The following is a 14,615-nucleotide window of genomic DNA, read 5'->3' on the forward strand; positions in this document are numbered from 1 at the left end:
TTCAAACTTTGTTGTTGCTGCTGCTGTTGCTGCCATTCTCTCCCTCCGTAATGGTTTTTCTGTATTGCTAGACATAACCACAATTTTATTATTAAACTAAACTTGTTTTTAGTATCTTAATCATAGTAATCAATTTTGTGTTAGAGAATAGAAATCCGCAGCAAGAACAACAACAACAATTCCAACTTTTCTTGTCATTTATTGTGCATTGCCTATATTAATCAATCACTTTCCGAAGTGTTTGAAATTGCAGGATAATTGTCAATTGATTACTAAGAATATGTAACTTCAAAGAAGTAGGTGAATTCCACTGTTGATGAAGAACAATTTAAAAGGAAGAGATGGATATAAACTATCAATGGATTGTTGATGATGTAATGAACTATCAAACCATATTTTGTTGTAGTGATTTGAACATGAAATTTGCTTAGAATTGTTGCCAATTTGAGCACAAATTGACCCAAATGAAAGAGCAGGCTTATTTTGAGTATTCAATTGAGCAGTGCTTTTCATTGCTTGTACTTTTTCATCTACTGCTTCTTATTTCCTCTTTAGGGTCTTATCGTACTGTGTTTTGAAGGGTTCATAAAACTCTTGGTATACCAATGCTACACGTTGTAGGTTTTAATCGGTGTATTGGTTACGTAATCAATAGTAAGGAGATTTTTTCTCACGAAACAAAATTATTTGAGTGAGAATCAAAATAATTAATCAACCGCACTAAACAAAAAAAATACTGTTAAGATATTTTTGACAGCCAGTTTGGTTATTAACATTTCTTAACAATTCAATTTATTAACAAAAAAACACACAAGCATCTATAGATAAGAATCAACAGTTAGATTCAGCATTAGTTAAATCATGAAATATTGATATATACAGAAAGATTTACATCCCCGATATTCTAATTCACATTTCGTTTTTAATATCCGTTTAAGCTCATACATATATATATCAACTTGCATATATACATAACCCCAAACACCCAAAATGGCATTCCCACTTGACCAATCTGATCTAATACGTCATTTACGAACCACTTACTTGGTCTTGAATGAAGATTCGGATTATGCGAGAAGAATTATAAAGCATTCCCTGTTGCCAATCCCTAGTAATGAAAACACTCCAAGAACCCCATTTTCTGAGTCCCCACCAATCACTTTTGAGATTGCTAGACATATCAAAAAGTCTGTTCATAATGGATTAAGATACGATGACACATATAGCTCTCAGCCAAGTTTTAGTACATCTCCTGCAAAGGCTACCAAAAAAAGGCGGAAAAGAAAATCAAAGAAAACTGTCAAACTACCTAAGAATTCAAAAACTAAAAATGAAGTAATTTCACCCCCTAGTCTTGATGAGAATGATGGTGCTATGCTTTTAAATTCGGGTTCTTTGGATAATACTTCTACCGATTCAAATATGGACTATCCAGTGGGATCAACCACAGAATCGGAATTGACACCAATAATAGAGTCTAAAGGAGACGATATGATGAGACTAGAGGAACCCGATGAATCAAATGCAAATAGTAGTGGTGGTACAACTTTTGGATTAAGGTATACAAAGACTATACGAGGGAGTAGTGGTGGCAGCAAAAAATCAAGACCGAAATCGAAATCAAAAATACCAATTGTTAAATTCTTCCAATCAGGGAAGGAAAGTGGCTCAGTTTCAGACTCTGATAGCGATAGTGATAGTGATGTTAACGATAGAAAGTTGCAACTATATCAGAGTGATAGTATAAATTCAACCAATAATACTTTGGAGGAAGTTACCACCGAAGATGGAGATATCACTGAGCAGGAAAATGAGCCAGAGATCGTTGAAGTCAATAAATCACATAAAAAGACCGAGGAAAATAGTGATGTCATTACAATAGACAGTGATTTTGGAGTCCCCGTGAATTCTCGTGGACATGTTGTTCAAAATTATCAACCAAAGGATCAAGGAGTGTCTGATGAAGAGATTGAAGCTGAAATTGACGAAGATTATGATTCTGAGGATTCTGATGAGTATGAATATGAATATGATGAAGATGGTGAAGAAGATTCTAATGATTCAGAGTTTACTGATTTGGATAATGATTCATTAGTGGGTTCATCTTTGATTTTAGATTCCACCTACAACGATAATGGAGGCGATAGTTTTTCATTTGTTCGAACAAGTAATGTTTCGGAATTTGATACACAGAAAAGCAGAAAGAAGAAGAAAGCTGATTCATTTGATCAACACACGGTACCAAAAGGTAACACCCTTGTTAGACAAAGGTCATCTTCTGCTGGTAATAGCAAGTCATATTTAGCGTTAACTGCTTTGAGTTATAAAAACCCAACATTTCAGTTTGAGAAAGTTGCTCCTACTAAAGTAGACACTCCCAAGGCTTCCAAATTGAGTTCACTTATTCATTCAAAATACAAATCAAACAACATTAATCCATTAAATTATTATTCATTCGTTGATGCCAGCTCATCTTCAGTAAAGCAAACATTGGTTGATATATTTGTGCCACCTAACACAAAGGCTACATTGATAAAATTGGCCATGGTTGAGAATGTGGCTATTTCTGATTGTATTGGGTTTGTTTTGCTTAATCTTTGTAAATTGCCGGAGCTGAATAGTATCAAAGATTTAGACTACCTCAATCCGAATCATTGGCGGTTAGAGCTAGTTGATGAAGATGGTGAAAATTATGGATCATTTGGTGTTTTGGATCGTACGAGATTACTTTCATCATATAATAATCCGAAAGAATTGGCAATTTGTCGAATCACTGATTATAATGAAATCAAGAAAAATGATTTACAGTCTCCATTGCCCGTTGAAGTAAAGAAAGATCTTGAAGCATTGCAACGCAAACGACACAGTATTAATCAAATTGTGGAAAGTGGAATTGAAGAATCTACTGGGGAGAAAATTGAGTTTCAAATTGGAGTATTTGAGTATGATGATGATGGATTACCAAGAAAGGAACTGATAAAAGTACCTAGTGAGTATACCATGGGTCAAGTATTGAAAGAGTTTTGCGCTCAGCAAGGGTTAATTTTAATAAAATATCGATTTCGATTAGTGGATCAAAGTACAGGACAAAGTAGATTTGTTAAGGATGTTGAAAAATGTGGTGATTTAAAACAAAGAACGTTAGAATTGATACCTCTGGATACTAAATTGAACCTGATCATGAATGCTAGTTATGATGTTGGTATGATTGAAGCAAGAATAACACCGCTGGACTTTACATTACCAAATATCACACCTACAGTAGAACAAATGGATGATAAGATGCAAAAATTGAATTTGAAGGATACCCATAAACCAACAAATACACTAATACCAAAAGAAGACAAGAAAGCATCTTCATTTAATTCGACTAATGCTATTAAACAAGCTATCACGTCTAATAGATATCTTGAGAATATTTTCACGGGCGATAATCCAGCGTTACCGATTAACTTAAACACAATTTATTTCAAGTGGAAAGTATTGAAAAATAACAGTAAAATGAAAATCAAAAATTTTAGTGAAAAGAATTTCATTATCGATGGAGATTATATTCATTTGACACCACCTGATGATTTGACCATGAATATGCCACCTGAATCGTCAGTGATAAATATAAATGGTCATAATCATACTCATCATCATAATTATTTGAATCATCAATTCAATCGAGCTCATAATAAGACTCTGACGAAAACCTATTCTTTCCATATAACTCAAATACTCAAACTAAAGAAGTACGTTAAAAATCCTAATTATTTTAGAATCATCATTCAGAGTCAACAACTGATGACCGAAAATAATGAGGTACTTAATTCTACTAAGGAGGTCCCTACAAAGAAATTTTATCTTATAGCTATAAATGAACAGGAATGTCTGGAGATCATAAGTAAATTGAAATGGGTCTTACAAGTGTATAATTTTTCTAGTGGTGGGTTATAAATGGGAAATTATGTGTTTTAATAGATTATATAATAGTCAAAATTTTAATTGTAACTTTGCATGAGGGTGGTAAAGGATCTGTAGAATTGTGTGTGGCCGCGTGTTAGGGATCAGTACGCGCGATGAGGTTTATTCGATGTAGCACAAAAGTCGTCATGAAGGCATCGCGACTCGACTCGCCTTGAAGTCTAACAAAGAAAAAAAAAAATTGGTAAGAACAAAAAAAGATGAAACCATGTGAATGAAGAGCTAACTTCACATCTACAGATTGAATTCAAATATGGCAAAATTATCTCAAAATTGGAAGAAATTAAGTTCTAAAATACAGGATAAACCTAAGAATGGTTCAGTGAAAAAACCTACTTTAAAAGGCAAGATCTCCAAGAAAGTTAAAGCTTCAATATCGGAAAAATTATCAACCACCAACAATACCACCACGACTACTACAACCACCACATCCACCACCGATGTTGTTCCTATAGCATCCTCAACCAAACCTACTGCGACACCACTAGAATATACTCTCTGGACACAAAATCACACCATAAATGTATCACATATACCGAAAACCCCTAAGCCATTACCGTTATCTAGGAATGATAGTAGGAAATTAGATCCAGGTAAATATGTAGCCATAGATTGTGAATTTGTGGGAATAGGTAAAGATGGAGAAGAATCGGCATTAGCAAGAATATCAATTATAAATTATTATGGAGTTGTACTATTAGATACTTACGTTCGACCACAAGAAAGAGTAACTGATTGGAGAACTTGGGTTAGTGGTATTCAAAGTTATCATATGCAAGATGCTATAGATTTTAAAACTGCTCAATTGAAAACTATGGAATTAATTAATAATAAAATATTAGTGGGTCATGCAGTGAATAATGATTTGGATATATTATTTTTATCTCATCCTAAATCAATGATTAGAGATACTTGTAAATTCCCAAAATTTAGAGAAATTGCTGGTGGGAAATCACCAAGTTTGAAAAAATTGATTAAACATTTTATTCAAGTTGATATACAAATTGGTCAACATTCTTCTGTTGAAGATGCTAGAGCAACAATGTTACTTTTCAGATTATTTAAAAGGGAAATCGAACAATCCATGCGTAATAGAAATAAACGACAATGATTTGTAATATAGGAATTTTTATAGAATAACGACATTTTCAAAATTAGAGATAATTCATTGCCAATCTACAAGGCTTCAACAAGTCTTTGCTTAATGATGATAAAAACAAAAGAATGACTGTAATTTATTACTTTATATACGTAAATCATAATAATATGGAATTTAAAATGCAACGGGATTTTTCAAAAAATCAGCTTCTCTACTCTCCTTTTCTTCTCATAACTATCATCAAATATCAAAAAAACACCCGAATAGAAACTTAACAAAGAACCAAAAGCCTCTAACCTAAAATGAACGTTGTTCTATAATACAAAATTAACTAGCAATAAAAATATCAATCTAAGATTCTGATTAATCCTCCAATTTCGACCCACTGATGTAACTACATGCAGCTCTATAAAGCATCGATTGGATTGGTTTAATATCAGAATCAAATTCAGGTTTGAATATTTGGTTTTCATCTATGGTTTCACTAAGTGGTTTCAAATGTCTCAAAGTTTTAAGAATTGTGATTTTTTTCAGTATTAATATATCATCAACAACATTTTTGTGATACTCTGGATCATAATCAGTACATTGGGAAACAATCTCCACTATTTCAGAAATATTTTTAACAACTTCCACTGAAACTGTATTCAACAAATCATGCATCAATGTTGGTTTGATGATATGATACACAAGTAATGCCAATTCTCTGTTATTCTTGAGCATATAAAGATAGATTTGAATAAATCTTGCTTTAAAACTGATATCGACCCCTTGAATGTCACAGAACAAAAATCCAACATGTATCATTAATATTTTGGATACTTCAGTATTGTCAAACAACAAGTCAATTAATAATTTAGGAATTTTTTGATTATCATCTAAAGATATAAACGAACGATCGATTTCAAGCTCCTTCAAATAATCTTCAACCTCCTTGGCATCACAACACAAATAAAGATAGAAAATATAGGCATATGTGTTATTTGTTATAAATTTCCCATCCATTGTTTTCCCTTCTCTCATTAAATATCTTTGCTTAAAATATCTCTTAATACACGCAATTGCTAAGTGTCTATATTGAGAAATTCTTAATCCTTGACCCAATATGAAAAATATGTGGACACCAAAATTCTCTTTAGTTATTATATAACCATGCCTTTCCTGGAATTTAGATAAATCGGGTTCTAAATATTGTTGTTGTTCAAATATAGTGTCCAAATAATTTGGTCCAAGTCTCATTATTTTTGTAATTGAAGCAATAACATTTTCTAACCCAGAAGGATAAAGTACAGCATGATTCAATAATGTGAAACATAATTGTGGCCAAATCAAAATTGGTGGTAAAATGGAACTATCAGGTAAACCATCTAAGATTCTGGCAACGGCAACAGCAACACAAATGGTTATATCAATACTATTTAACTCACCATTAGAAACTAACTTTATGGTTCGGCATGCATTTGAATCACTAATACCTTCTTTAGAAAGAATCCCTACCATCAAAAATGCTCGATCTTGAAATACTGAGTAGTTGTTAAAGGCGACATCAATAGTATTAGACGACCATCTAGCTCGCCAGTTAGTTCTATCTCCGTGTAACGCAAATGCCTTGATGAAAACATTCAAGTAATCAGCAAACTGTTCGATATTTGTGATTTTATTGAAAGCTTGTGCAGCATCATTTCTTTTCGTTACGTCTCTACTGGTACCGAAAATCATCTTAGCTCTTGGAGTTGAAAAATACGCAATAGCTTTATCTATTTCAGCTCGTTGTGCTTCAGTCAAATTTGGCTTGTGTAAGAAAGACTGAATTGCCGTCATAAGCAATTTTTGTAAATCTTCTCCAACATCCAAAACAGGATTATCAATAAACAAAGTAACAAAGAAAATCAACTCGGCCAAATAAGTCTTGGCAAGGTTATATGAATTGAAAAACAATGATGAGCAAATCTTAATTAAAACCGATATTTCAAACAATTTCGATTGTAAGGCAATAGATGAATCAGTTGTCACAACTTTATTGATTCTTTGTAATAATCTCGATGTAACTTCACCACAAACTTCTATTGATGGACAAATCACTGCAATAATAAATGTCCAGTCTGGATTATCATTCTTACTATCAATAGCAAATGCTACTACCTCTTCCACTAAAGTCGATACCAATCTTGCCTCTTGAAATAATTTGGACCATATATAATCATTAATAAATGGAATGCGGTCTTTATAAATTGATGTAAGACGACAAAACAATCGAAGCAAATCCGCAGTCTTATCAGCACCATTCTCATCATTCAGAAACACGTACTCATATATGTTTTGAATCCAAGGTGATAAATACAAAATAGATGTAAACCTGGTCTCCCTATCTATACGATCGAAATTATCAAAAAATGCTTTGAAAAAACGATATGTCATTTGAGGGAATGTTTTCGCTAAATGTGCTGAAACAGTAACAACAAAATTAGTAGCATCAGCTGGGAATGGAACATTACTTGCATGGTTCTCACGAATTCCAAAATCAATTTCAAAGTATGTTGACAAAGAGCCAAACAAAACTCCCGCTTTTGACTTTAATTCTTCATCATGACTCAACAACCCTTGGAAAACAATATTATATAATCTGCCAAACCAATGCATGGTGTGACGTTCATTTTGATAATCCAACTCATTATTCAAACTAAATGGTTCCCTTGGTAATCTTGAAATAGTAAAATACAAATATCTTAAAATTTCGAGTCTATCTTGCGACCTAAAAGTAAGTTGGACCCCACGATTCAAATAAATTGTAAATTCGTCATTGTTCCCAGTAAAATTGGACACTTCGCATTTGTTCATTTCACTGATACGATAAACCTCGACTGGGTTAAACCCATCTGTAACACTTGCAATATAATCAAATTTCACTCTGTTAGTGAAACATAATGTAACAAATCTTCTTCCTATTTTGAATTGTACAGGCATGAATTTTTCAGTTGTTGCGTCATATAGTAAAACGTCTTTGAAGGTGACCTTATTTTCACGATTAATTGCCAATGTCTCCAGATCAAGACATAAATTTTTAATGATACTGTCAGGGTCTGCAAGCGAGTAAATGTAAACTTTAGTGCCATATTTTTCTCCCTTTGATCTAACCAATTTAACACCTTCCATAATACCCGGATTCTCAATTCTAGGTATATTGAAATAATAAACTCTTTGACAATTACTGAACAATAGTTTGGTGCCACTGTTTGCAATCAAATTAGCATATTCAATCGTAACTGTTTCAATATAATAGTAATATTCTGTAAAATCATATACCAAATAAAACTTGTTATCCCACACTTGAGATGCAGTTTCTATTAATTTGTAAGCCAAGTATTCAAAATCATGTGGTCGGCCACTCAATTTTTTCAAATTAACCACTACTGCTGGTGTACCATCTTTGAAAATTGAACTATGAATAACATCAATTGCATCCGGTGGTGTGTCAGAAAATTTGATTGACATTTTTGTCATAAAATCATTAAGTTTAATTTCTTCCTCATCTAGGTTATTAGTATCTAAAAGCTTCAACTTACTGGACATCTGTAATTTAACACCAGGATTTGGTTGACCCATTTGCATTACTAGATAATCAAATTTTTTAAATTTCACTGCTTTATCATGCAACAGGTAATTACATCTCCATGAGTGTTGGAAAAGAAAGTTATATCTTATTTTTGCAAAGTAATGGTAAATGAACTTGTGCAAGTATCTCAACGAAGTTAATGGTTTCTCGGGTTTGTATAATTCAGCGCTTTGATTCTCCGTTGTTACATCTGTGGAAATAATTTTCAAAAATCCATCAATTTTTTGATTGTAGAAATTCAATTCTTCAGTTTTTCCGGCAATTGCAGGCCATTTAATAGACGTCAAAGTTCCATTGGCCATATTTTGCAATACTTTTACCAATTGCATTAATGATCTTTTAACTTTGGGGTTGTTAATTGGAAGTTTGAAATGTTGTTCAGGACTGATTATTGCGGGACACAAGAATCTCAAAAATACAAAAGAACTAACGGCCGTGAGTGCAGCTTCAGGAAATTTATTCGACACAGAATCGTAAATTGCCTTACTTACCAGTTTGAATGCATGCGGCAATTTGTCAGTCGAATTCACAATCAGATCGATTATTCTTGATAAATATAATATGAAGAGATCTGCGGTATCTGAATTGTCTTGCTTTTCAACTTCAAATTGCACATCATTATCAACAAGTTCTTTGATAACAGGTAACAAAACCTCATTCAAATAATCAACCCCGTTAGTTTGTGCGTAAAATGATAAAAACTTTGTCAAAGTTGAATTTCTTCTGAACAAATCCGTGGACCTCGACAGAAGAGCTACTTCTGTATTTAACAAGACATTAAACAAATTATTCAATTTCCCGGTATAGGAAAACACTTCGAAAAATGCAGATGCTAGTAAATTATGTTCAAATGAAGAAGCACATTCTGCAATAGAACCAAAAATTTCAAATTGATCCGTCAACTCATTAATCAACTTATCTGGGTACTCTTCCCTGTTGGAAATTTTGCTTTGATGAACTAACATTTTTGAAAAGACATTCAAAAAGATTGATCTGATTTTCTTGCTTTCATGATATCCCATTGGTAAAATAAATCTCATTCCAATCTGAGAGTCATATTGTAAAATATTTGTGATAGATTGAAGAATGTTATCAATAATTATATGATGCTTATGTTTTTCACGATTAGTTGGTGTTGCTTTAGTATATTTTTGAATCACTTTGTAAAATAATGAGAAATAAACACTAAAGGACAAATCTTTGTATTTATTGATTTCATCTTCTTTGATGCCATCTGGAACTTCCAATAATAAGTTTTCTACTTGTCCTCGTAAAAGAATAGAACATTCAACTGCAAAATCCAATGCTAAATGCAGAAGCTCAACTTCTTTATTGGTTTTCACACTCGAGCTATCATCAGCTTTTATGTTTTCCTCAAGTGCACTATCATAAAATACAGCTGGTTCTAACCATTCCAAACTTGCTCTGGAGTATAGATTTCTCAATTTGTAAGCCCCATTTAAACCGGCATTTGTACGATCTAATTCTAAAGCACATCCAAGTTTGCAAAACCTTAATTGCAACTTGAATCTTTCACATGGATCATCTATTGCATTGATAAATTTGATAAAGTCCTGGCAAATTTCTGGTAACAAGGTTGAAAGATAAAGTGCTCCCTCGCTTTTCACATTTATCATGGACGTCATAACTATTATTGCACGATCTAGAAAAACTGCAATTTCATCTGATTTATTATTCTCAAAATAGTGTGTTGCTGTTTCCATTAACTTTCGAGCAGTCAAGCAATATACTTCTGCTTGCGATTCACTTGCTAAAGCTTCCTTAATAATCATTTGAATCACCATGTCAGGTGAAGTTAACAACTCGATACACTTATCGAAAAACTCGGAAATAGGCGCTGTTGGCCAGGTATTTGCCGCAAGTTCTTCAGAGACTAGACTGCCTGATAAGAAACAACCAGAAGTAGAGACAAGGAATCCAGTGAAATGTCTCAAAATGAGTGTTTTGTCATTTCCTAAGCTCGATTTGGTATCAAGGATTCTGACCCATCGATGATAAATGGTCACCCATGTTTGATATAATGACTTTGTCGGTTTGGAATTACGCAAAATATTTCTATGGCGCTTGTGAAGGCTGACAAACCCAGTGAAAACAGCTTTATCTTCCAGGATTTTTTGAAATGTGTCAACTAAAGTATCACGAACATCCTCAGATGGATAGAAAGGTTTGTTAGTTTCCACTTCATCAAGATACCAATCAATCCCTTGCAATGCATAATTATAAAACAGTATGTCATGGGTACATAACGAAAGTAACAAAACTTTTTCCACAGAATGTATAATATCTCCACAAAATCCCAAATACACTCGAGTATCTGGGTTGGTCAAGATAGGATTCTCAATCACAAATTTATTAAAGTAGGTTCTTTTTTGCAAAAACGAGTTTAAAAACAAAAAGCAGGATTTAAACTTTGGGTTAAGTAATGAAATGGATAAACATGCTTCACAGGTGACGTAAATAATACAACAACAAATTTGAAAATTTGCAAAAACCGATAAGTCAGTACGAATGTCAATCAAACTAGTGGTTGGCTCCACCATTTTCAATGATAGCTCTTTTGTAGAGTCCAATAATCGTGTGTCTCCTTGAATTATCCATTTTGACTTGAATGCTAATCTTATTGGGATAATCGCGTCATGACAAAATCTTATTATAGGTGGAAGTGATTCTGATAATGGTTTGGTTTCGTATACTTTTTTACTCATTAATTTTTCATCATTGAAATAGAATTCTGGTGCTGCTGCAAATATTCGAAAAATGTCCGACAATAACTCTTCTGCTCCATTGACAACTCGGAATCTATAAGTTGAAGTTGATAATACTGAAGATGATGAGGTAGTAAAATTTTTACTACTATTTAGTTTTTTCAAGTCAGTGTCAAATAAGTCCGCTGTATAATGATCTAGACTTGTTTTGATTCGACTAAAAGCTTCCTGAGTGGCAGCTGTTACCTCGTCACTGTTTTGTTCATTGTCGATATATGAAGCTGTAGAAGCATCTGAAGAACCATTAATGCTACCTTGACTTATTTGATTGATACTACGTCGAATTTCATATTGATACAAGATTTTGGAAGCACCATAAACCATTAATCTCAAAGTGGGTGTCACTTGTTTCATTGTTGCAAAAAACGACTTTTTGGCTGTCTGAATTTCTGATAACCCTTTAATTATCTTGACAAAAATTTTGTTGAACCGAAGATCCTCCTGGTTTTGCTTATAATTATTGATGACAATTCTAATGTATTTATCTGAATTTATCAAAATGGCTGCCAAGTAGAAATTAACTGTAAGTAAATCGTATCTGAAAAGCAAATCATCATCAACTAGAAGGTCGTCCTTGCGAACTTCGCCAAACTTTATCAAATTTTGGTGGATTTCATCGAGAAATTTCATGCTAAACTTATAAATTGGATGCCATAATTGGTTATATGCTTGTAAACGGGCACCTAAATGAAATAGATGGATAAATGAATCAAAACTTCCCAAACTAGAAGCATTACTGCTCTCTTTCAACTGTGACATTATGAATTTTAGCCTTTTGTTGAATGTTAGCTTTAATTTGTTTAATGGCTTATCGCTGCTAACTTCAATAACATCTTCGAGACAAATAACGAAAAACCAAATCAAAACAAATGGCGAGTTAAACAGATTTGTGGAGGACTCATCAGAAAATAGGCTAAATGATATGTCAAACAAGCTTCGCGCCACTTGAGTTTGATGGGTATCATTTAAATCCACTAACACATTGTAATCTAAAGTACGTGAAAAAGATTGAGCTTTGATGCTGCTAGCTAGAAAATGCAAGTATACTTGTTTCCAAGTATTTGACCTTATACATGGTAAGGCTTTCAAAGTATCGTCCACAATGGTGACTGAATTAACTTTTGCAAAAAAAATGAATTTAAGCAATGGTAAATATGTCTGCAAAACGGGTAAGGGAATTGTTGCGTCTCTTTGAGAATACCTGAAAATTTTTGCCTTTAAAACATCATAATAGTCTTCAGGATTGGCGGTAGCAATATATCGAATTATTGTATCCAAATAAAAATCAATTTTACCTATCACCAATTCTGTTTCTTCCTCTTTTGTCATTAGTTGGTCTTCACGCAAAATCTCAGACTCTTCTTTGGCCACAATTAGGGTTGTTAATGTTTGTTCATTACGCACTAGTGACACCACTTTCCTAACAACACTAGATGAAATCATGTTGACAAATGTATCAACCAAATCAGAAACTACCGACGATTCTATTCTGTTTGGAGTATCATAATAATAGAACTTTGAGTAATTGCTTAAAAAATCTTTATCATCCACAATAGTAGACTCTCGATCCCAACTCACTTTCAAAACGTCAGCAAGTAATTTGCAAATTAATAAAATTGAGTTTCTTGATTTATCATCACGATATTTGAGTTTGTTGTTAGTGAATTCAGTATTAATGGTCTTTAAAATGGAAGCAAAAGTTACCAAAATATACGTTACTGTTCTGGGGTCTTTACTATTGTTCTCTAATAATAATTTTCTCGTAATGGAGAACTGTTGGTCAAGTTCGACTTCTTCTATGCTACGACCGGTGTGATTTGGTAACAATGACTCGATTCTTTTCGCCAACGCCTGAATAAATATAAAATGGTCATCTTTCATTATGGAATCACTCATTTGTGGAATTAACAACTCTTATCAATAACAATGAAGCAAATATAATGTCTATGTGAATTGAAAAAGCCAAAATAAAAAAAAACTCCGGAAAAGTTTGTTGATTTTGACAATATTGTGAGTATTGATAATTGATAGCAGTGGTTGTTTGATCTGGTTTGATATGTAGTCCACTTCTTTCAGTTGTGTTGGCTGTAAATTTGAAGTGGATATTGTTTGATGATGATGTGGGTGTGGATATGTTTTTTTTTCTCTATAAATTCAAATGTGTTGAAGTAAATTGATGAGATCAAATAATCAATATCTATAATACCGTTGAACTTGCGATATATATATGTGGTTATGAGTGGATGGTATCAATTGGGAGTTGTAAAAATTTAAATCCAAAAAAAAACCAAGCAAAAAAAAATACAGACACACACTTTCAACAAAACACACTTGGTGGTGGTTGTAAAAAAAAAACTGTTAACTAAGTTGGAGGAGGGAGAAGTAAGCAGGCAAGCAGTAAACAGTAGTAGTAGGGAAAAGAGTGAGAAAGTAAAAAAAAATTTCTTGATTGTCAAAATTTTTGTTCAGACAGACACGCACACACACACTAAACCTTGTTAATACTGTTGTTGTTGTTTTAAGTTGTATAAAAAGTGTAATGTAATTTGTTATCTCTTCTTTTAGTTTGGAGTATAGTTTGTGGATGGTATCTATCACTTTATACTATACTATCTTTTTTAAACTCTAAATAAATGTACTAGAAATAGGGGGGTAGGTGGGAGATGAGTGAAGGGAGGAAAGTAAATTCTAATTAAATAAAAAAGCAAATTTTTATATCAAATTCAGATAATCATAAGAAAAGCAATCAACGTTCATAAGCAATTACGATGTATATATATATTGTTTAAAGAATACAATTATAAAGAGAGAGGAGGAGTTTTGAGCAAGTTTAGTAATAGTTTTCAATGAGACAATCTAAATTGAACGGAGAATGATTAAATATTTAATCAAACGGAAAAAAAAAAGAAATTCTAATATTATTCGTTGACTTGTGTCTAAAATAATTTTTATTGTCTTATTATTCTTTCTCTCTTTGTGACAAGTAGTGTACGTTGGTGTTAATTTTGGTTGTCTAACGTCTTTTTCTTACAACCATTTAACCACTAACCATCAATAACAACTACAACTTCAAATTACATCTACCGTTACAACTTACGAAACCMMCTTTCAATATCTGCTTTCAACGAGTTGTTGTTGTTTTTGGTTC

At 32.8% G+C, this 14,615-nt stretch overlaps 3 protein-coding genes across 3 annotated transcripts; 2 read left to right on the plus strand and 1 right to left on the minus strand. All coding sequences in view use genetic code 12, as the record gives it.

Moving 5' to 3' along the window:
- Positions 1-990: 990 nt before the first annotated feature.
- On the plus strand, positions 991-3,942 carry CAALFM_C112430WA (uncharacterized protein; the record flags this gene model as incomplete). Its single annotated transcript, XM_711197.2, has 1 exon — positions 991-3,942. The coding sequence occupies one exon, from the start codon at positions 991-993 to the stop codon at positions 3,940-3,942; it is 2,952 nt and encodes a 983-aa protein (XP_716290.2).
- Positions 3,943-4,222: 280 nt separating this feature from the next.
- Positions 4,223-5,080, plus strand: CAALFM_C112440WA (putative 3'-5' exonuclease; the record flags this gene model as incomplete). The annotated part of the gene is made up of 1 exon (XM_711196.2): positions 4,223-5,080. One exon carries the CDS (start codon positions 4,223-4,225, stop codon positions 5,078-5,080), a length of 858 nt encoding a protein of 285 aa, XP_716289.1.
- A 351-nt stretch (positions 5,081-5,431) lies between these two features.
- IRA2 (Ras GTPase activating protein) lies at positions 5,432-13,363 on the minus strand (the record flags this gene model as incomplete). The annotated part of the gene is made up of 1 exon (XM_711195.2): positions 5,432-13,363. One exon carries the CDS (start codon positions 13,361-13,363, stop codon positions 5,432-5,434), a length of 7,932 nt encoding a protein of 2,643 aa, XP_716288.2.
- Between the last annotated feature and the right edge of the window lie 1,252 nt (positions 13,364-14,615).

Source organism: Candida albicans, chromosome 1 (genome assembly GCF_000182965.3).
Source record: "Candida albicans SC5314 chromosome 1, complete sequence".
Taxonomy (NCBI): Eukaryota; Fungi; Ascomycota; class Pichiomycetes; order Serinales; family Debaryomycetaceae; genus Candida; species Candida albicans.